This window comes from Octodon degus, unplaced genomic scaffold, assembly GCF_000260255.1.
Source record: "Octodon degus isolate 3935 unplaced genomic scaffold, OctDeg1.0 scaffold00001, whole genome shotgun sequence".
Classification (NCBI taxonomy): domain Eukaryota; kingdom Metazoa; phylum Chordata; class Mammalia; order Rodentia; family Octodontidae; genus Octodon; species Octodon degus.
The window spans coordinates 6,084,936-6,107,323 of record NW_004524577.1 but is presented as its reverse complement, the minus strand read 5'-3'; the positions used below and the strand labels follow the sequence as shown (position 1 = coordinate 6,107,323).

At 54.5% G+C, this 22,388-nt stretch overlaps 1 protein-coding gene across 5 annotated transcripts; it reads right to left on the bottom strand.

The window, feature by feature from the left end:
• Positions 1-1,506: 1,506 nt before the first annotated feature.
• On the bottom strand, positions 1,507-21,567 carry Kdm8 (lysine demethylase 8). Of its 5 annotated transcripts, none has more exons than XM_023716250.1 (8): positions 20,748-21,567; positions 11,966-12,479; positions 9,469-9,635; positions 8,676-8,808; positions 8,095-8,139; positions 2,845-2,994; positions 2,166-2,219; positions 1,507-2,077 (listed from the first exon to the last, which is right to left on the bottom strand). In XM_023716250.1, the coding sequence occupies exons 2-8, from the start codon at positions 12,446-12,448 to the stop codon at positions 1,913-1,915; spliced, it is 1,197 nt and encodes a 398-aa protein (XP_023572018.1). In that variant the 5' UTR covers positions 12,449-12,479; positions 20,748-21,567; the 3' UTR covers positions 1,507-1,912. The 5 variants fall into 5 exon arrangements, with proteins under 5 accessions (XP_023572018.1, XP_004623191.1, XP_023571983.1 ...); XM_004623134.2 differs by having other exon boundaries at positions 2,166-2,258; positions 20,748-21,565; XM_023716215.1 differs by lacking the exon at positions 20,748-21,567 and adding an exon at positions 15,244-15,267 and having other exon boundaries at positions 2,166-2,258.
• Between the last annotated feature and the right edge of the window lie 821 nt (positions 21,568-22,388).

Here is a 22,388-nt window from a genome sequence, read left to right as displayed (position 1 = left end):
GTTAAGTTCTGCCTGAGGAAGGAGCCTCACCGGGTTCAGTGCCACCAGAGTGCGCATGCAGCTGTGGCTGGAGCAGACCCCCCCGCCCCCCCGGAAGGGGATCTGGCCCAAGCAGAGGTCACCTGGACTGCCAGCAGCACCGCACCTGGTTTATAGGGCCAGATTGCCCCTTCCAGCTGCCTGTCTGCCGAGGGGCAGGTGCTCAAGGCAGCCAGGCCTCGCACCATGTGTTAATGTCCGAGGCTCCGGGTGCCTGCCAGATCACTCTCAGACAAGCCCTGTTTGGGGGCAGCAGCAGCCCTGCCAGCTGCAGCTGATGGCCCCTCAGTGGCCCAGCCACTGGCTGAATCTAGAGCCTTGCAGCTGTCGCTTCTGCTGGAAGTGGGTGGGTTACCCGTGCAGGCCGGAAGGGGCTTCTGACCTGCTGGAGGCCTGGCCGGCACAGTTGGGCTGCCCTCTCCTGGGCCCAGGCCCCCAGCAGGCCCTGGGGTTTCATGGCTTCGGCTGCACACTGGCTGCTGAGCCTGGGACTCATGAAGCTGGAGGGACCCAGTGGGCGGGAGCCTGTGGGGACGCGCTCCCCCCGGGAACGAGGCCTGCCTTGAGGGGACGGGCACAGGACGCAGCTAAGGGCCCTGCTGAGAGAGCTCACACATCTCTTCTTGGCTCTGCTATAACAGAGGGAGTCCCAGCTGGGCCGGTGTTGGCCCTGCAGAAGCCAGGCCCTGCTCTGCCCTCTGCTTCCCCGACCTGTTGTTTTCTGTGACCTTCCTGTGGCACTTTCCACACAGGACGTGTCCCTGTGAAAGTGTGGGTCTCCCTCCTGAGGCCACGTACTTTCTGCCACTGCAGTATGGCCTCCTTCCCGGTGCCTGCCCTGCCACAGGCAGCAGTGGGATTTGGTTGAAAGCATTTTAAAGTAGAATTACACAAACTTCTGTGTGCACTCACATTAGTGAAAAAACCCTGAAATTATAGAGCAAGAAACAGTATATTAAACACCCGGCTTCACTCCCGGGTACTCGTGGAGCCGGCCCCTGGGGTGTGCACGTGGCCACATATGTAGAGACGCGTTTTTAAAGAAAGCATGCATGTATTGCTACCAAGAACAGAAACTAATTTAATATTTACCATATTTACATGAGTTTTTAAAATAAAATTTCCGTGACGTAACTTTTAGGGTTTTTTGTCTTCAGTCGCTGCTTTGCGGTTGGTTGTAATGAATCCCTCCTTACTTCACGGATGCCCTCGAAACTCAACACTCCTGAGAAAGCCTCTGGGTGGGGCACAAACTGCCCTGGCGCTGGTGAGCGGCCGCTGGTCTTCACGCACAGGCCAGGGAGCCTTAAAGGCCAAACGGGAAAAGGAACCCGCATTTACAGAGCTGGACGCCTCCCTGCGGGACTCGAGGGCTCCACGCTGGAGCGGGTGTGGGAGGGTGCCCCCAAACCTGTCCCCCGGGGCCCAGCGCTGCTCCCCGCGCTGGCCATGAGCATGATTGCGGCTGAGCTAACTCCCGCCCGCAATGCTCTCTGTCACTGGCAGGGCAGCCACCGCTCTGCTGCCCACCCGCGCACAGCCCGAAGCCTCTTCTGAGGACCGGTGCTGCTCTTGCTTTTGGAGGACACAGGCACTGTGTAGGGAGGGGTTTGGGCCCAAAGGCCACCGCAGTCTGCGACAAGCCAAAGGCAGGCTGGGACCAAGCGGGTGCGCTGACGCCGTGCTTTCTGACCGCTTCCCGGTGTCATCTTCGGTGAGCGTGCGCTGGCGGGCCCGGGTCCTTCCTGCTTGCTCGGCCGCCTCCCCTGCAAGCCGCCCCGGCCTGGGTGGCCTGACCTACCGGGCGAGGCTCCTGCCCTGGCCACCGCCTAAGGAACTACTGTGATGTCCCAGGCCTGCCACTCTCGCAGGGCTATGACCACCAGAAGCTGACGGAGAAGCTCAAATCCAGAGCCCGCACGTAATGCCAGTATTTGACCGGGATGAACAAGATCTCTCCAGGCGCCAGGATACACGACAGGAAGGGGGCCTCGGCAAATCTGGGGAACTGCTCCAGGTTGGGGTTCTCCACGTCCACCTGAAGGACGCAAGAGAAGCCGCTGTGGGGCTCTCGCCACGGCGGGCCGTGGGAAGCACGCCCTGCTGTCCCGGGGTCCGGTGCTCACCTGGCTTGTGTTGTGCAGGAGGTGGGTTTCGTGGGGATACAGCGCCTCGGAGTCCTGCGGGGAGTACAGCCGGATGTACTTCCTGCCGACCACCTGCGGGCAGGGGCGCTCAGTGCTCGGGCCTGGTCGGCCCCCCACCGTGCATGGGCCACGGACGCTCTGCACGGCCTTGCAGTTGTCACCTGCACTCCTCACGACCCTCACCAGTGCCTCCTTGTCCCCCTACTTTTCTAGTGGGAAACTGAAGCTGAGGGTGAAACGACACCTGAAGTCACACCGGACAGCCTGGCTCCTGAGACCTGGCTCTCGGCCTCTCCGGGCAGGCCGGGGGCGCTGGGAGTGTCCCCCACCCGGGCCCTCCGCTCCTTCCAGCGCAGCTCTGTGCCCCACCCACTACAGGCTCGCACTTCCAGCCTGTCGGGCATGGATGGGGGCGGGGGACGGCAGAGTGCGCCCTGGCAGCCGCGGCCCCCTCCCCAAGCTGCCCCTGTGCCAGCCGGCCGGGAGGAGCGCAGCGGGAAGCAGCCGCGCGGGGCGAGGGCCCCGCGGAACTCTTTTCTGATTTCATTTCCGTCACCTGCCTTTATCGGCTCTCATTTCTCGGTTCAGGAGCCTGCTGTTTAATGGGGCCACGGGGCAGGGTCGCAGAGCGAAGCCCCGTGCTGGCAGCCACTCCCACCTGGGCCAGGAAGTTCTGCTGGGGATCCTGGTGGAGCGGGGACACGGTTCCTGCCGGGCCGAACCAGGCGTTGATGGTGATCTCGTCCTCCTCCCCGCTGCCTAGGCAGCAGTAGTCGGGGATGCTGATGTCCCGCCTCAGCTCCGGGATCTGTGCGCGCGAGCAGACACGGGCGTCCAGACCCAGCCTGGGCCCACGGCCCACAGGGCGGGGACTACCGCCTGGACCCCGAACTTAGACACACTGAATAAAACCAGAATTAGTTGCCAAGAGTTGCAATCTTTTCATTTTTGTTTCCATGTGGTATGGATTTACTCATTTTTAAAACCTGGTACTGGTGCTTTATACTTAAAAATAATAAACCAGTTTATTTTCTAAAGAAATATTTTCTTTGAAAATTACATGGCTGGCGAGATGGCTCAGTGGTCTAAAGCACCTACTTGGAACAAGCTTAGCAAAGCACAGGCACCGCGGTTAAATCCCCCAGCACCACATGCCAGCCAGCCCCGCCCCCTGGTGGGCTGAGCTGCCCCCCCACACTAAATAAAATAAATAAATAAATGTTTAAAAAAAATTACAGTAAAACCAGATAAAAGAAGGTATCAGAAAATGGAAAGATATCCCTTGCTCATGCATATGAAGAACACAGTAAAAGTAGCCATACTCCCAAAATCGTTAGATTTAATGCAATCCTGATTAAAGTACCATCAGTATACCTCACAGAACCAGAGAAAACATTCCTGAAACTCATTTGGTACCAGAAGGGTAGCAGAATAGCAAAGGCAATTCTGTGGAACGAAGGAAAGGCAGAAGGCCTCGCAGCTCCTCACGGGAAATTATACTACAGAGCTGCTGGGTTAAGGTAAGCATGGTACTGGCAAAAGTGGACCTGAGGATCAGTGGACAGACCGGAGGATGCAGACACAACTGCAGATACACTCGGCCACCGTATCTCTGACCACGGGGCCACACATGTTCACTGGAAGAAAGGCAGCCTCTTTAATAAATGGCGCTGGAAAAGCTAGTCTTCCACATGCTGAAGACTAAAACCAGACCCACGTCTATCACCATGCACTAAACTTAAGTCAGAAGAGATCAAAGATATAAATATTAAAACGGAAACACTAAATCTACTGGAAGAGAAAGTAGATAGAAATCTTGACGACAAGGAGAGGCAGTTCATGAGCAAAAACTAAACTGCATAGGAAATACTTCAAAGGATCTACAATTGGGATTTAATCTTATTCAGAAGTTTTTACATATCAAAGGAAATCACTAACAGAGTGACAAAACCCAGAGTGGGAAAAATTTTTAGTAAACTGTCTCTTAGACAAAGGACTTCTATCTAGAACATATAAAGAATATTAACAAATCAGGCCCCCAAAATTCAAAGACCTTATCCAAAAATTGGCAGCTGAAATGAATATACACTTCTTAGATGAAGAAATACAAATAGCAAATAAATATATGAAAAAATGTTCAACATCACTGATTGAGAGATGCAAATGAAAACAACACTGAGATTCCATCTCACCCCAGAAAGAATGGATGTCATTAAGAAATCAACCATTTGGGAGCCAGGGAGATGGTTCAGTGGAATAAGCACTTCCCTGGCAAGCGCAAGGGCCTGAGTTCAATCTCCAGTTCCGCAAAAATCAACCAATAACAAATTCTGGAGGGGCTGTGGGGAAAAAGGAACCCTTTTCCACTGTTGGTGGGAGTATAGGCTGGTGCAACCATTGTGGAAATCAGTGTGGAGATTCTTCAAAGAACTAGAATTAGAGGGTCCCATTCAACCCAGCTATTCCCCTTTTGGGTATTTTCCCTGAAGAATTAAAGACCTACCATAGCACTACATGTGCATCCATGTTTATAGCAGCACAATATTTAATAGCCAAATCTTGGAAACAACCCATCAACTGAGGAATGGATAAAAAGTTGTAGTATTTTTATACCATGAACTATTACTCAGCTATAAAGAAGGATAAACTTGAGGCTTTTATAGATAAATGGATGCATTTTAACACCATATTTATAAGTAAAATCAGATTTGCATATTAAAAATCATATTGTCTCCCTAGCATAAGAAACTAAACGAGTAAATAAGATGGAAAATGTACAACAGATATTGTGAAAGGGAAAGAAACTGGGCTGGTGAGATGGCTCAGTGGTCTAAAGCACCTACTTAGAACAAGCTTAGCAAAGCACAGGGACCGCGGTTCAATCCCCCAGCACCACATGCCAGCCAGCCCCGCCCCCTGGTGGGCTGAGCTGGACACACACACACACACACACACACACACACACACACACAAATAAACAAAATTAAAAAAAAAAAGAAACTGCAACAGAAAGAACAACTGGGATGGGGAGAAAGGAGAAAAGGAAAGGAAAAGCATATGGGCGTGGTGGTGCACACCTGCGATCCCAGCGCACAGCAGGCTGAGGCAGGAGTTGTGAGTTTGAGACCAGCCTGGGTTATGAAGTGAGCTCAAGGCCAGCCTAAACGTCATAGTGAGACCCTGTCTCAAAAAGACAATTTATCTATCTATCTATCTATCTATCTATCTATCTATCTATCTATCTATCTATCATCTATCTATCTATCTATCTCTAGATAGACAGAATTATATTACTAAAATTTCTTTTTTTTTTTTTTTCCCTGTATTTTAGGGAAGGGTCTACAGGTGTTCAGGGTCTCACTACTAGATCGGACTCGTGCTGGTAGTGATTTTCCTGTTTACAACCTCCTACATGCTGGCTGAGATTACAGGAAAGCACCACCACACCCAGTCTCAATTGCCATCTCAGCACACCCCAGGGTGGGGCCAGCACAGCAGGCCCCTGTCAGGCCTTCAGGAAGAATTTGTTTGTTTTGGCTGGCTCAGGATGCCTTAAGGGCAGGTCTGGTAAGCCATGAGGCTCTGGGGATCAAACCACAGCATCCTGAGCCTGAATGCGTTTGCTTAAGCAGGCACTTAAACAACTGAGCTAACTGGCAGGTCCCCTATTATATATTAGTATATATAACAGGCGCTATATATTACTAATTTCTATTCACTATAAAGAATAGTTGGTCAATTTTGTATGGCTACACTTCGTAATCTGAGAACTACTTTAAAGATAACACGGAATATATTAACCATTGTTAATTTCCTATTACCTTGTTTTCAAATTCTGTGTCCTTTTTTTCTATTTAAATTTTAAAAAATGTTTTAAAACTTCAAATTAAAGAAAAATAAAAGAAAATTTAGATTGGGTATTTACCCAATCTTTGAAAGGGAAGATTTTCCAAAATTTGCTAGGGAAGCCACAATGGATGGATTTTAAGTAAGTTAACTACAGAAATCCTGCTGGTATTTTCCAAGCCCGAGAGGAAGGCACAGAGCTGCCAGGGCCTGTGGTGCTTCCAGGGAGGAATCCCCTCCCCCACCGCCGGAAGTTTGGTTGCTGACCAGGAAACCAGGGCCTCCTGGGAGCCCAGAGGTCCCTGCAGGGTGCCAGGGCCTGGCGGTGCTGTTCCAGGCTCGGAGAGTCTATCTTGCGTGGCTGACTAGGCTGCTCTCCCCACCGCTCTGGTTCAGGGCCTGGAGTTCTCAGTGGGGAAGGGGGTCCTCAGGCTATGCCCAAGGTCCCAGGTCCCTTGGCAGCTTGGCCCCCTACCTCCACCACTTCCAGCTCAGATGGCACTAGATCTGGCCCTAAGGGATGCTGAGCAGAAGCTCATTTGTTCCTGATGACATCACCAGGAGTTCTGAAAGATGACTGGCTGAGGGGATTTCACCCTCAGAAGCTTACCTAAGATTCAGAGATTCAGAGACTGCAGGAGAACTACTTCTCCCATGCTGAGCCTAAGCGCTGAAGACAGGCCTCAGTGATGACCCAAGGGGCCCACCATGGCTGAAGCCCCTGCAAGTCCTGGTTCATCTTAAGAATAACTGTGAACTCAGCGCTCCATCCTGTGCTTGCCAGCCCTGGTCCCAGGACTGTGGCCTTAAGGGCCCCGGCTGGCTGCACCTGGGGGTACGGTACCCCGCAGGCCGAGTCAGAGCAGAGGCTGGCCTCTTGGGGTCATGAGGTGGGGCCACTGGGTAGCAGGCACTGTCCTTCACCAAGCAGGAGAGGTGCACGCGTGGGAGGCTGGGAAGAGGCTCTACTGCCCACTCCTGGCACGCTGAACTCAGGCACAGCGGCACCCTGGTGGGCACAGGTGGCAGCCTGTGGTGGCAGCCCCTGCCTCCGGGCAGCACAGTGACGCTGCTGGCATGGACTCAGCCCTGTCCTGCTCAGGCGTGCAGCCCGCCCTGCCTGGGGCCCTCTAGCGGCCGCCTCTCTGGCCGTGTCTTTGGCCTCACGTGGCCAAGGCCAGCAGTGCTGTGGGGTCCAGGCAGTGTCCCTGTCGCCCCGTGTCCACCTGTGCATCTGCTGCCTCTGGGCCACACACTGCACATTGGCTCCCTGGGCCGTGTCCTGTGTCTATGGAGCCAGCCCTGCTGTGTGTCCTGTCCCTGGACCCTGCCACAGGAAGACCCTGGCGTGGGCCTGGCTGGGTCTATGTCCTCAGCGCCGGCCCACGAGAGCAGGCACAGAGCACCTGCTTGTTCCCACCGCTCTGCTGGATTTCAGGACAACTTGAGCTCAAAGGCTTCCCTGGGCCTTGGCTGTAGATAAAATCTGCGCTGGCTTCCCTGTCCCCCTGCTCTTCTAAACACCACTCCTGGCTGCTGCTGCTGCAGCGACCTACACCGTGGGGTGTGGGGCACCTGTCCCCAGGACGGTCGTCCCTGCCCACCCAGCTCCCCTGCAGTCGGCAGAAGCTGTCTCCCTGGCCCAAGCCAGGTGTGGGGAGATGGTGACAGTGCTGGGGTATAGGAAGGACACTACCTAGGCAAGGCCAGCCACTCCTCCATAGCAGGCCAGGGCCTGCGCCCTCCCCTGGCTCCCCAGCTGCTGGGTTCCTACCACACCTGGATTTCAGACCTGGGGCCTCTGCTCTGACCTGCCAGAGGCCTCCTCCCCTTGCTGCAAGCACACTGGAGCCCTCCCTAGTCCCGTGTCTCTGGGCCTGGCACTCCCAGCCTCTCATGCCTGGCTCGCCACTGCAGCCTGCTGCCTGTGTTGAGGAGGAGACTGTTCTCGCTAGGAGGGTGCCTCAGCCTCTGGGGTGGGGGGGCAGCACCCATGCGCAGCTTCCTCCTCTGGAAGGAGCGGGTGGTGGGAGGGGGAGGGCCGGCGCACTGTAAGACTCACCTGGTCAAAGAGCTGGTGCTGAGCCAGGTACCCGACATCCTTGGCCTAGTAAAGGAGCAAGCAGGTGGGACGGCCTGGTCAGTCAGGTCAGACATCGCTCACGCTGGTGCCATCTAGCGGGTGATGCGCCCCCAGGCCCCAGGCGTGGCCTGTTCTGTCCTGCCTCCTTAGCCTCCTCCACCCGGGGCTGAGGGGACCAGGGCCCTCCAAGCAGAGTGGGGCTACAGGGTGGGAGCCTGAGGACCCTGGTGATGTCCTCCCAGCATGGCTGCCCAAGTGGGTCACCGTCCGAAGGCTGCACTCCCAAGTGACAAATGCAGACACTGCATATGTAATTTTTCCATTGTTAAAGAATATGTTTTTTAATAATATACGTAACAGGGCTGGTGTGATAGCGCGGTGGTCTAATGTGCCTGCCTAGGTAAGCTTTGGATCCCTAGCACCACGTGCTGTGCCAGCCCCGCCCCCAGGGCAGGCTGAGCGGGCCACAACACAACAACAACCCCATAAAATTAGCACTCAACCCTCTGTAAGTATCCAGTCAGGGGCATTAAGGGAGTGACAAGGCGCCCGTCACCCACCTCCTTCGTGATGTACTTGCTGATGAACTCGCTGACGGTCATGAGGTGCTGAGACCAGTCCTCGTCCGTGTACCTGGAACCAACCTCCACGGGCACCGTGCGGCAGCCAGCCACCTCCTGAATGTAGTCCAGGCTGCGGGAAATCCGCGCCTGGCCGTCAGCGGCCATGTGTGCAGGGGGCTCTATGGTACTCACAGAACCCTCTCGCCACGGAGACCACGTCACCCTGCATAGTGCTGACACGGAAACGCAGGCGTGGAGACCAAGGCCAGACACAGTACTGGGCAGCGGTGCAGACTCAGGAGATCTGGTCTGTGGGCCGCTCTGCTCCCCACTGGCCTACCTGGGCCACGCGGCAAGCGCAAGGCCAGCCTGAACGGCAGTGAGACCCTGTCTCAAAAAAGGGTGTTTGTGTGTGTGCGCATGTGCGCGTGTGAGGGGATGTAGTGCAGTGGGTGGGCCCTGAGCGCGAGTCCCATTATCACACGCACACAGCAGTATGCACATCCTCTTGTACACTCCGAGACAGCTGATGACAGACTTAACTCTGAGATCAGCGCTCGGGCAGCACTGAACTGCTCAGCAGCCGCAGAAGGGACGGCTCTCACGCTCGAGCGAACATTCAGGCTGCCTCTCCTTGATTCGGTTCCCCCTAGGCAGTGAACCCCAGGGCTGGCAGCACAGGGACTGTGGGGCGCTGCAGTGGGCTGCGGGTGGCAGGAGGAGGAGTTCAGGGGGCCCTGGGGGTGCTGAGAGCGGGGAGGGCCCTCCCGGGCCTGTGGCAACCGCTCACCTCCACTTCTTCATACAGGGCCAGTGGTCGGCCACGCCTTCCAAGACCACAGGCCTCCCTGGGAGCAGGAAGTACTTTCTGAAGTGCTGGAGGGAGGGACAGCGGAGCCGGGGCACTGCTCTTTCTGACCTCATGTCGGGAGCAGAAACGTGGTCACGCTTCGCTTTCTGTTTAAAATTGAAAGAAACAACAGTGACTGACTCAGAAATTCAAAAGCTGGCGTCAGCAGCAGCGTGCCTCGGGTGTCACTTGCAATGCAACATGTGCAACTGCTCTTCTACTGTCTTCTTCCATGAAATCAAGGCCCTCTTTTTCTATTCTGTGAAAGATCTTTGCTCACTTATAAGAGTAGCACATTGCTGTCGTGGAGATTCTGCACTGAGGAGACTTCGGATCCCAAAGTCCACTGTGGAACATGGGCTCTCGCCCGTGCGTCCTCTCCCCAACCTTCACAGCTGGGGACACCATGGTCACGACCCGGGAGCTTGCATCCAACGCCTTCTCTACAGCAGCTTCCACACTGTCACTGCTCCCTGCAATGTCTCCACTGAGAGGCCTTCCTGCAAGGGGCCTGAGCCAGTTTTGGACTGCCCCGGGCCTGTCTCCTCATGCCGTGAACCATGGGGCACCACATCCCAGGGCCACTGGCTGGCAGGTGTCCCCTCCCTGCTCCTTCTGCTGCCACAGTCTTCTACGGTGGCTGTGACCTACACACATTTTCTGGACCTCGGTGGCCAGCCGGTGGGAAGCAGCCCCCACCTTCCCAAGGGAAGGAGAAATGGGCACACAGCTCCCGAGGGGTGTGAGCTCAGGGAGGAGTGGAACTGCTCAGGGCCACACCCCAGCCCAGCTCACCCAGAGGCGGAGGAGCAGCCGCCTCGGACTGTCAAGGGCCCTGGCAGAGGTGCAGGGAGGCTGAGACACCTGCCAGGCACAGGTGGAGGGCAGTGTGTGAAGATGGACCTGGGCAAAGCCCACACTTGCAGGTCTTTGGGGCAGGCACACCCCATGCCAGGCCTGCTGTGGGCAGAAGGCCCTCTCCATGCTTCCTGGGGATCAGAGGAGAGTGACTAGGCCACCACCCAGGGCCAAAGGGGACAGATATTTGTCCTTTGACCTGCACATCTGTCCTGCCCTCTAAAGAGCCCACCAGCACACGCTGCCACCGCACCCTGCACGCTGGGCCCGCCCACAACCTCCACTAGCAGCGGTGGCTTCACTGACCCTCCGGGATGTTTCCCAGCGTGGATCCTAGCAGGTCTGTGCCCGAGAGCCATCTGCTTGAGGTCCCCGTCACTATCCTGCGGGGCTGGCTCCTTTTCTGACAGAGTCATTCTCTCCTAAAGGACAAAGCCAGTCTCTCTGCATCACCCCCCCCCCCCAAGATTTCCTTCCTTCTGTGACACGACTATGTGTTTTCTGGCATCCGTCTGCACTGTTCTTATACAGAAAAGAACGCTGTGGAGAACACTAAAAACGCAGGAGAGCGCCGAGGAGCGAGCCTCCACTAGCAGGGTCCCACTTTGCAGACAAGGAGACCAAGGCTCACGGCAGGAACTGCATGCCAGAAGGGGGGAGGCCTCCGTCAGCCCAGGCTCCGTACCATCTGGGCTCACTGTGCGCAGGGCCTGCGGGGGACTTCTGGGGACAGACATCTGCTTTGGCTCATATCTCCATGTCCCCCTGAAGCCTCTGGCCCACAGGTGGGGCTGGGTCACGGGTGAGGTACCGGTTAGCCCTCCAGCGGGTCCAGTGTGCTCCGGGTGTGGGGGACGGACCTACTGAGGAGAGACGCTCACCCTGGCCGTCGGGGGCACCAGCCACAGGCTTGTGGCCTGGGAGAAATGAACAGGGAAGGAAGGAAGCTGGGCTGCATCCTGCTGCAGTGCCATGGGCCCTTCTTCCTCCTCTGCTACAGAACGTGCCAACTCTGGACTGAAACCGACCGCGATAAACTGTAAGCTAAAATAACCCTTTCTCCTTTAATTTGTGGGCGTCGGATGTTTTGTTCAGCAAGGCGAAGCTAACCAAGACATCATCTAACACCAGGCACCCCCCAAGGACCACACAGCAGGCAGCTCATGGCAGACTCCACGGGGCCCGCGCCGCACAGGCCCACGAGGGGACGCGGGGCTGGGGCAAGTTGGCCAAGCGCAGGCTGGCTTTGCCACGAGGCCCCGGACAGAGCCTCTCTTGGGATCACAAAGCTCCTACCTTCTCCCTCCTCCTCTTCCCCCACCTCCTCCTTCTCCTCTCCCTCCTCCTCTTCCTCCTGAAACACCACTACTTTTGTGGAAACCGCAAACATATTTTTGTTCTATTTTGCCAATACGGACCTAGCATCTCTACTCCTCAAATCAATGGAGGTACTAACTTCAGGCACAGGACTAGGAGGACTGTGAATCACAGTCTTGCCACATGACAAAGACATGTGACGATTCCACGAACACAGGGCTGTGGGACACTCGGTGTAGGTGGTCACGCACTCCCCAGATACCTTCAAGCTGGGCAGCTCCTGGCCAGGACTGCAGTCAGGCCTCTTCCCCGACACCAAGTGCGCCTGGAGGACAGCCACAACTCTGATGAGGATGTCCCCAAGGATGGCTGCGCCCATCAGCAGGCCCATGTCACACACGCGCAGGGCTGCGGCCACAGCGGTGGGCTCCCGAGGTGGCTGGCACAGACACAGGGCCTTCAGGAGGCAGCCAAAGGCATACACCTGCCGCCAGGCCTTGTCCACGTCCTGCCACGGGCCGGTGTTGAGCCTCTCCCATGCGTAGTCCAGGACGGCCTCACTGGCCTGCAGACACTCGGCCCGTCGGCCCCCGTGGAAGAGTCCTACCACCTGCCGCAGCAGCAGCGCCACGCCTCTGTCCACCTTCTCACCAAGGTCCAGCTTCAGGTCCTCCTTTGTGGATGGCAGGAGTGCCACGAGGGCCTCCCAGAGGGCATCTCCAGGCTCCTCGGTACCTTCTGCCATGTGCCCCAGGTCAGCTGTGACAGCTCAGCACCTGGGAGGGACAAGAGTAGGAGACATGGCACCGAGCCCGCAGTCCACCTGCAATGCTGTCTGCAGGCACAACTCCGAAAGCACAGGGCCCCCTCTGCCTGTATGCACCGCTCTGGCACAATGCCTGGTCCCCAGTGACTGTGGACAGCTGTCTGCTCAGAGCAGCATGCATTCTGTCCTCACCTGGAATGCCTCCAACAGCCCTCCTCTGCCTGAAGAACTCCTACCCAACCTTTCAGGCATATGTGAAGCTATGTGGAACTCTCCAGCAATGTTTTGTGCCCCACGGGCCCTTGGGCTTGACAGCACCTGTCATGGGACACATGTATGACTAGCCCCTTACACGGCTGTCTCCGGTACTGGAGTGTGAGCTCTTCAGGGGGCGGAACAATCTCATTTCCCCACTTCCTCAGAGCGTGCAGGCTCAGTCTGGCTCAGAACAGGCACGCAAAGAGGGAGCTGACTGGGTACCTCCTCAGGCAGTGCCGAGGTTTGGGTAGGTGCCTCCCGAAGGCTGCTGTGTTCAAGAGTTGGTCCTTAACTGTGGCACTATGGAGAAACCCTCAGAAGAGGGGGCCAAGGCAGGGGTAGTTGGGTCACTGCCTGGAGAGCCCTTGAAGGGGACACAGGGGCCCCAGCCCACTTCCTGTAAGTGAAGAGGCCTCCTCCACCACTCCCACCATGCCACGGGCTCAAAGAAGTGGGGCCAGACAACCCCAGACCGAAACCTCTCAAGCCACCAGCCAAAGTAAACTTTTCCTCTTAAAACTGATTCACAGGAGGCATTTACTGTAGCTACCGAAAACCAGCCAGCTCAGAAGCTACCTGGAAGAAAAGCCTGTGCCCAAAGGAACAGCGTCTGATCCGCTGCTTCTGGGGCTTTAGCCTGGGCCCTGTGAACGGACGGCGGCACGTGCCACCACCAGAAGGCAGCTACCGCTGCTCACACACAAGTGTGTTCTCTACGCGTGCTTCGCGCAGCAGACCTATCCCTGCCAGCTGTGACGCTGCCGTGGCAGGTAGGTGGTCCGGCCTCCAAAGGCTCCTCTGTTAGAAGCTTGGTCCCAAAGGTGGCAGTGCTGAGAATGGGGGAACCTTTAAAGGCGCAGCCTGATGGGAAGCGAGAGGTCACTGGTGGCACCATTCTATTTTTATTTTATTTTATTGAGAAACAAGTATCAATGAGACAGTTTCAAAACTGATTAATAGGACAGTTTCAATAATTAATACATTGTACATTGTTGTCTTCTTAGTGGTTATCTGTAGTACAAGATGCAGAAAGGATATCCTGTCCAAACATTTTAGCACAAATCTTTCTTCTCATTGAATTAAGCGAAAGTAGCTGTATATCTATCCTAACTATTCTGCATATACAGATACAAAATGGTCCTTCCTTTGTATCGCCAAAACCTTTTTTTTTTTTTTTTTTTTTTTTGCGGTACTGGGGATTGAACTCAGGCCCTTGCACTTGCCAGGCAAGTGCTTATTCTACTGCGCCATCTCCCTGGCCCGGCGGCACCACTCTAAAAGGTGTTAGCGCCACCCCACAGCGGCGGGCTGGTTACCACGAGAGCAGCTTATGACGTGCGGCCGCCTGCACGCCTGGCCCCTTTGCTGGGCCCTGCTCTCCCTTTCACGTCCCTAGCGCAGTGCCCTGCAGCTGGGGGCCCGCACCACAGGCTGGAGCCACGCTGCCTGGACTCTGCAGCCACCAGAATTGTGAGACAAATGGACCTCATCTCTTCAGCAACAGAGAACAGGGAGAGACACATCCTCTGCCTCACAGATGCTGAATGACAGCATCCTTCATGCTTTTTGTAGAAAATGCCTTATGCGGGGAATGGTAAAAAACAGTACAGGCTACAGGTCACACAGACACTCTGACCTCGGCTCCGTCACTTCGGCACGTAGGCCACCCTACACCACACAGCAACCGCTAGTCATGGCTGTGTTCCAATAAAACTTTATTCACAAGAGCAATGGTGGTCCGTACGTAGCTTGCCAACCCCTGCACTAGCCTTACAAAGTTCTCTCATCTTCTTCCGGACACACAGGCATTTCCTGGGCTTAGCTGCCGCTCGAAACCACGCTGAGTACTAGCTGGCGTCAAAGCAGCGATGTCGCTGCTGCCAGGCCTGCCCCCTGCCTCCCACAGCACCCGCACACACCTGCCCTGCCCACGGGCTGCAACCGAAGGGCTCCGAGGCCCCGGGGGATAACAGAGCTGCATGAAGACCGGAACCTGCCAGCTGGGGAGGAGAGGCCCGGGCAGGCCACCCAAGCAGCGGCCTCCACGCTGGAATGGCTCGTGGGCGAGAAATGAGTGCGTTCAGCCAGCCAAGGGCTGATGCCTGTCACATCAGCCTGCCCGAACACAGGGACTTCCACCTTCACTATTATTTCACATGCTGGCTCCTTACACACGTGCATAACCTAGTCCCCAGAAGCTGTGACGATGTTAACGTTACCTGGCATGGCGGGCGGGCCTCTGCAGGTACGTTGTGAACAGAGACCTTGAGATGGGAAGATCACCCTGCACTCCCTGGATGATAATACGTGAGCCCTTAGAAGAATTCTAAGGCTCCCAGCTAAAGTCGGACGGGAAGCAACATAGGATTTTCGTAGAGCTGGGCTGTGGAGACGGCTCAGTGGTCTAAGTGCTTGCCTAGGCAAGTGCAAGGACCTGGGTTTGATTCCCGGTTCCACATGTGCTGGCCCCACCCTGGCTGCGTTGAGCCACCAAGAGCAGGCATGGTGGGACCCACCTGTAATCCCAGTGCTGGGGAGGCTGAAAATAGGAGGGTCACTATGAGTCTGAGCTGTGTAGTGAGACCCTGTACCAAATACATAAAATTAAAAAAAAAAAAAAAAAAAGAGAGGAAAAATGGTCAGAGCCATATAACACTGCTAGCTTTGACAACAGGAGGGGGGACACAAGCTGAGAGGAATGTGAACAATTTGTGGAATCTGAGAAAAATCCAAGGGATTTTCAGGCGCCAGAAAGGAACACAGCCCCAAACACAGCCCCACGGAGACCTGATTTTAGCTCAGCGAGACCCACGTCAAACTTCCACCTACAGGTCCATAAGGTGGTAGATCTGTGTGGTTCTCAACCCCATGCTTGTGATGCTGTGTTACAGCAGCAGCAGGAAGGGACGGGCCTCTTCCTCGTCGACAGCAAAGGTTGAGTGAGACAGGACACCGCTGTGTGAGTAGGTTATGCTGCCCTCTCACTGGCACCTTGTTGGGGGGGGCCCTGTCTACTCGGCTTGAACACAGCGCTGACCCTCAGCACACAGGAGAGGCCCACACCACAGAAACATGTGTGAGATCCCCAGCCAACAGTGAGTGAGGACCCTTAGGCCCCCTGCTCCCTGGCCCCCAGCAGCGGAATCCTGCCCCAGATCCTGGAGCTCGGATTCCTCTCTGGAAGAGCCCTTGGATGAGCACTCCATCCTCACTGACATAGGATGGCAGCTCTGTGAGGCCCTGGTGTGGAGGACTGTGCTGAGCTGCACCCACACCCTGGACCCACGTGGAACGAACACATGCTGCTGAAACCCACTGCGCTTATGACCTGACAGGCCACAAGGGATCTAATGAACACCCCATCCAGGTTTCAGACACTCTGTCGCTGTAACTGAACACCGCACCCTGGGTAATTTATAAACAACAGAGCTTTATTTAGCTCATGGCTTTGAGGCTGGGACCCTGAAAGCGTGGCAGTGGCACCTGGGGAAGGGACGTCCCACTGGTGGGGACGCTGAAAGTCTAGGCAGGTGCAAGGCATCACGTGGTGAGGGCTCACAAGCCAAACTGGCTTCTATAACAGCAGGCCCCCTCTGGGGTAACCCCTTCTGTAACCTATTAATCATCATCCCATGACTGGATGACTCTACCAGGGGCGCAGAGCCCCCCACGGGCCAAGCACGTCCCAGAGGACCCTCCCAGAGGTTCCAACTCTCAGCACCTCGGCCCTGGGGATCAGGTTTTCAACTCTCAGACACACATTTGAACCATAGTGCCCTCAGCTGTTGACTCACAGAAAAATGTAGGACAGCGCCAATGTGCGCCACGGAGCCAGCAGCTGACGCGGAAGCAGGTCCATGCTGAAGAAAGGTGGCCTACCTGTCCCTACCCCTGCTGCTGGGCTCATCTTAGCCCCCTGCCTCCCACCTTCCACTCAGTAGGCATGGCAACAGCAATAGCCGGCAGAGTACTGGGAGTTTACCCAGCTCGCCTCATTCTTAACATTCACAGTGACTCTGGGCAGCTGTAACATTCACTACAGACCAGGGATGCCGGAAGAACTTTATCCATCACTCTCAATTCCTCCAGAATCTGAGATGGTCTTATCCCCTTCACTTCCAAGAGCAGGAAATGTAGGCAGAGAAAGAACCTGCCCAAGGCAAATCACCTAGTAAAGCCACGGGGCTGAGATGATAAACTCAGACAACGTGGCTCCCAAACCTAAGCCCTCATGGAGGGGCTTAGATCAAAAGCTAGCGCGGAAGGGCCTGAGGACCTGGCTTAGTCTGCAAGGGAGGGCTGTGTACCCATTCTAGAGATAAGAACCTCTTGCCACTGTTTTATTCCAACAAGAAAAGTGTCTAAGACAAGAGGCTGAGGAAGCAGTCTGTTTGAAATTGCATTGCGGCAGCATCTGCCTAGCGCGTCCCGTGGCTGTGCCGGGTGTTTAGACCTGGTATTTATGGGCCTTGGTCAGCCCTGAGCTCACACTGAAAACTCTTCCGAGGCTGCTCAGATGGGGAGGAGAGCTCAGTGGCCCTTGTGTCTGGCCCCCTCCACCAGGATGGTTTCTAGGGCCAGCCTCCTGGAAGTCTCATAAATATTTTCTGTTGGCCTAGAAAAGTCTTCTTGGATAGGTTCTCGGTCCAACCTCCCAGCATGGTCTTATCCATTCCAGCCACAGGCAGAGGGCAGGTGGCACTCCCTGGCCTCCCTGCTGGCCCCTGGGTCAGCTTTAATGTGTTAAGTGAGTCTTACAAAGCAATATGGAGAGATCTCATCTCAAGCACCCAAAGGCTTCAGGCCTCAAATGTTCATTTCCCATAAATGCAGATTTCTTCAGTGAATGCCTAACATAGCTGACCTTAGCGTAGGAACTGAAGGCCAAGTATACAGACACGTTTGCAAAATTGCTTTCAGATGCCCCCAGGGCTACTTGAAAGGGCCTCCTGATGGCCTCATGACTCATCTGACAACACCAGTCTCCTACGGGGCCTTGCGCTGGCAGCATGAAGCAGCTTCCCATGGAGAAATGGCACGTCGGCCTCATCAGTCCTACGGGCTGCGTCCAAGTTCCCAGAACCTCTCATGGTTCATCTTTTCAACAGCTGCCACAGCAAACAGCTGTGGGAGGAGCCAGATCCAGATTCACAAAACATGCTTCCAAAGTAGGCTGTGACCTGTCTTAAAAGTCTTGCCTCCTCAGAGCCTGGGGTTTACCTGATGGTCAGGTGGAACTGGATTTTGCCTTAAGTTTTACAAATCGATCTTCCAGGTTTAAAAAAAAAACAATAAAGAAACAAGCTGGGCCTGGTGGAGCATGTCTGTAAACCCAGCACTCAGGAGGCTGAGGCAGGTTCAAGGCCTGGGCTACCAAGTATGCTCATGACCAGCCTGAAATGCATAGTGAGACTCTGTCTCAGAAAAAGAAAGAACAAGAAGTGTTCTGTTTGTTGTGTCCACTTTTCTCCAGGAGGCAGCCTCATGCAGGCTCCTGTCAGCCCTGAGAGGTGGCCTTGGAGGACAAGCATCTTGGACTGGCTGTGGGAACATTTTGTTGGCTCCATGAACAATCTTCCTGACACTTGGCCTCCTGTGGGGCTGGAAGCAGCAGCCTTCCCGAAACCAACTACTTGAGCTGCACCTCCAACCAAGATCAGATGTGAGCTCCACAGAGCTGCCTTCCACACGGCCTCACCTCGGGCCTTGGCAAAACATACCCACATCTTTTTTTTTTATGTATTTGGTCTGCAGCTCAGACTCATAGTGATCCTCCTGGCTCAGCCTCCCCAGCACCCAGATCACAGGCATGCCCCGGGGGCAGGGCTGGCATGGCAGATGGTCCCTGCCATCTGAACCCGGTCTCTGCGCTTGTCTAAGGGGGTGTTCAGTCCGCTGAGCTATCCTGCTGGCCCCCCACATCTTGGCTTGATCAAACAGCTTCTTGACAGTTTTGTGAAACCATTTTCCAGAGGGAGGCCTTGTGGTCTGCCTTTATTGACTGGCTTTCCAGAACTCCTCAGGGAGTGGCCTTTTATAAAAGTTTGTATTAATGAATCTTACAGAGGACAGAGTCAAGATGGGGAAAACAGCATTTCAGAGTGTACCAGACTGTCCGTTTGGTTGGTTCCCAGAGCTCCACAAATGGGGTTTATTGTGAGGTATATAAATCGGCACGTATAGGTAGGTCAACTATGTAATTTATCATTTAAACCAGGACACTGTTAATATAAATGGCTGGACAAATAAAAACTTGGGGTTACTCCTGGCAAAATGACACCTCCAGTCACCCAAGTATAGGTCATATGAGAAAGCCTGAATGGTCCGGCACCTCTACTTTATAATGTGGTCACCTGAAGCTTGACAGGCATTGGCCTTAAAATATCTCTTTTGGGTCAGAGAACTATTTTTTTTTTTTTAATTTTTATTTATTTGTGTGTGTGTGTGTGTGTGGCCATCTCAGCCCACCAGGGGGCGGGGCTGGCTGGCATGTGGTGCTGGGGGATTGAACCGCGGTCCCTGTGCTTTGACTAAGCTTGTTCTAAGTAGGTGCTTTAGACCACTGAGCCATCTCACCAGCCCCTATTTTTTTTTTTTTTTAAGGGCTGAGAATGTCAGGTATGGCAGCAGCCTGGGTGGGCCCCTGTCCTGGCTTTGCAAACTGACATACACTGGCCTTGTGACACATGACAGTAAAGTTCAGTTATAAGTCAGGGAAAACTTTCCTCAGTAGAATAAGTAAGCCAACTATCCCTAAAGGATCCTCACATAAAGGTGCGCTTACTAGTGTGCAAATGACTGAACAATCTGCGTGGTTTTGTCTTGGCTTTCCAGATCCGTCTGAGGGCTTCTTGTCGATGCATCTGTTATGAAGGAGTGACACCACTCAGCATCCCAAGCAGACCAGTTCTGACCTTCCAAATTCACCATCCAGGATCCACCCTGCAACCTAACTTTCAGTTTAGAGCACAATCAAAATGGGCACCTGCTCGCTGTAAGTCCCAGCCTTCCAGGAAGCGCCTGTACAGTCATGGTCTTATTTTTAAAACTCAGCTCTTTTAACCATCTGCCAGTGTAGTGTTTGATACAGCTTTTGGAGACCCACCATGACACCAGCATGACACAAGCTGGCCACACAGTGCAGCCACTGAAGGCACCGAGCTGGTCCTAGAAAACCTTCTGGTGGACAATTCCAGGTCACCTCGGCCCGTCCCTAGCTTTCTCAGAACAGTCCGGCACCCGGCTGAGTAACGTCTTCAGTTCAACTGCAGGAGATTTCCTCATGCACAGGGCTCTGTGACCAACGAGCGTGGACATCGCAGGGTCCTGTCCACGGTGTGGCCCCCACACCTGATCGCCTCCTGCCACCTAATCCTTTAGGCCATGGTGACTCACTGTACTGGATCTTGGTGTGGCAAAGCAACACGGGTGCTCAGAGTGACTTCCTAGCCGATGACAAGCACCTTTCGTTGGCGCGGAGGGGCCGGGGACCTGGCCAGATGCATGTAGCCCACACCAATCCACTCCGACCCTTTCTCCAAGCATGACAGCCTTTCCCTCCCCGACGTCTTCTAGGGCTGCACGGCTGCTAGCTCGTGTGCGAGGCCCGATGGAACAATCGTTTCCAATGGGCGACAAACGCACTATGAACTAGGAGGTCGGGAAAGTCAAAGCAAAGCCCTAGGACCGCGCAGGCGCAAACTAGCTCTGGAGCAAGGAGCCGGAGAGGGAGTGGGGGGGGAAACTGGCCGCGCGCATGCGCAGAGCGACTAGCAGGAAAACGCGCGCATGCGCATGACGACTAGCAGGAGACGCACGCGGTGCACGCCGGGTATCGGCCCGCAGCGCTAAGGGCCGCGCGCGCTCAGCTTGGGCTATTTCCGAGGCGCATGCGCAAAGCTGTCCCTTCCGCTCCACACAACTCTTAAGCGCGACGGCTGGTCGGTAGTGCCCCCAGCCCAGCTAACGTATTTCTAAAGAGCCGGAGCGGCCAGCGTTTTCTAATAGCTCCTAAACTAACCTCTAGCTTTTGGACGGTGTCACTGTTGGCCCGGGGCTGGTGACAACTTGTTCCGCTTGATCTCAGCAGGGCTGCTCTCTCAGCAGTCAGGCAGGCGCGAGGAGCATCCATCACTCGCAGCTCGTCTGATCGTGACTAGGTTGCCTAGAGGAGCGCCGAACGACCGATATCTTGGCTCCGCCCCTTCCTTTCAAAGGCTGGGAAGGCTTTTTTCCCTTTGGGTGTCGGTCTGCAAAGATAATTTCGTATAAAGGAAGTTTACACGTACTATTTAATCTAATTCCAACATCTACATGGAAGCATAGTTCTATTTTGCAAAGACGTAAACAGGGTGAGTAAAGTGGCCATCTGCGTTTGGAAAGTCACAGGTCCAGAATTTTAACCCACCAGGGCTGTCTCCTTGGGGAAAGGACCAGATGTTTCAGCACGCAGCTGCCGCCAGGTGGTCAACCCGCCGCCACCTCTTGCTAAGAAATGCGCCGCTCACTGCGAATTGGATTTTAAAGCATGAGCTACCTGTGAATTCAAGGTCCGCGGATTTGGAATGTGGCACGGAGCAAGCCCAAAGCACGGCCGGCCTTGGGTCTGGAGAGTGAGGGAAGGGAAGGAAGGAGATTCCTTTATTGGTCACCAGGGAACGGTAGTGTGGCGCTGTCAGGACCCCTTACACTCCTGAGTTTTGCTTAATCCTCTGTACCTGTAAGATTATTGTGTGTTTATTCTGGATTAGGAAACTGAGGCTTGCCCAAATGCAACAGATCAGTGTAATTTTGACACTAAACTAGCGCCCCTTCCTTGCAAAAGCCACTTTAGGGGCCAGGGAGATGGCTCAGAATATGCGCTTCCCTGGCAAGCACAAGGGCCTGAGTTCAATCCCTGGTTCGGGGCGGGGGAGGAGCCACTTTAAAAAATGCTAAAGTCTAGTGGAAGACTGAAGCCAAAAGATCACAAGTTTGAGCCCAGTCTGGCAACTTAGCAAGACTCTCTCAACAAAAACAAAACAAAACGATGGGGATGTGACTCGGGTAAAAGGCCCTGGGTTCAATCTGCAAGGTGGGTGGGTGGGGCAGGCACAAAATCATAGCAAATTGATACAGACATTGGGTAGTTGGACGTTAGCTGGCCTAACAGACAAAGGGCTGTGCTTTGCCAGTTGAGAAGCAAAGACCTACTAACGGTTGCTAGGTCTCCGACCTGAAGCAGTTCCACAGAGTGCAGCACTATTTTGAGATTATGCATTGCACACATTCCGTTTGGCCACTTGGTCCTCTGTTTCCAAAGCAAGGATACAGCATTCTTGGGGGCTGTCTCCCACACCAGCTGGCATCAGAAAGGGGAGCATGGTGAAAGACTTTCCCTTCTGGGCTGAAACCTGATTTAGATTCTTAAGGGAATTAAGGACGCTGAGAGAACACACACAGCTTGAAAGGAGCAAGGAAGACATTTTTGAGCTATCAACATTCCAGAGTGACTAAGAGAAATGCCATGAACGATAGGGCATGTAAATAATGACAATCATCATAGTTTCTGAACCCCAAGAATAACTCCTGCGTGCATAAAAATGTCCTCAGACTCACACTCAAGACTGATGTCTCTGTGATATTGCCCACTTTCTCTCTTGAAGGCTTAAATCTCTTAGCT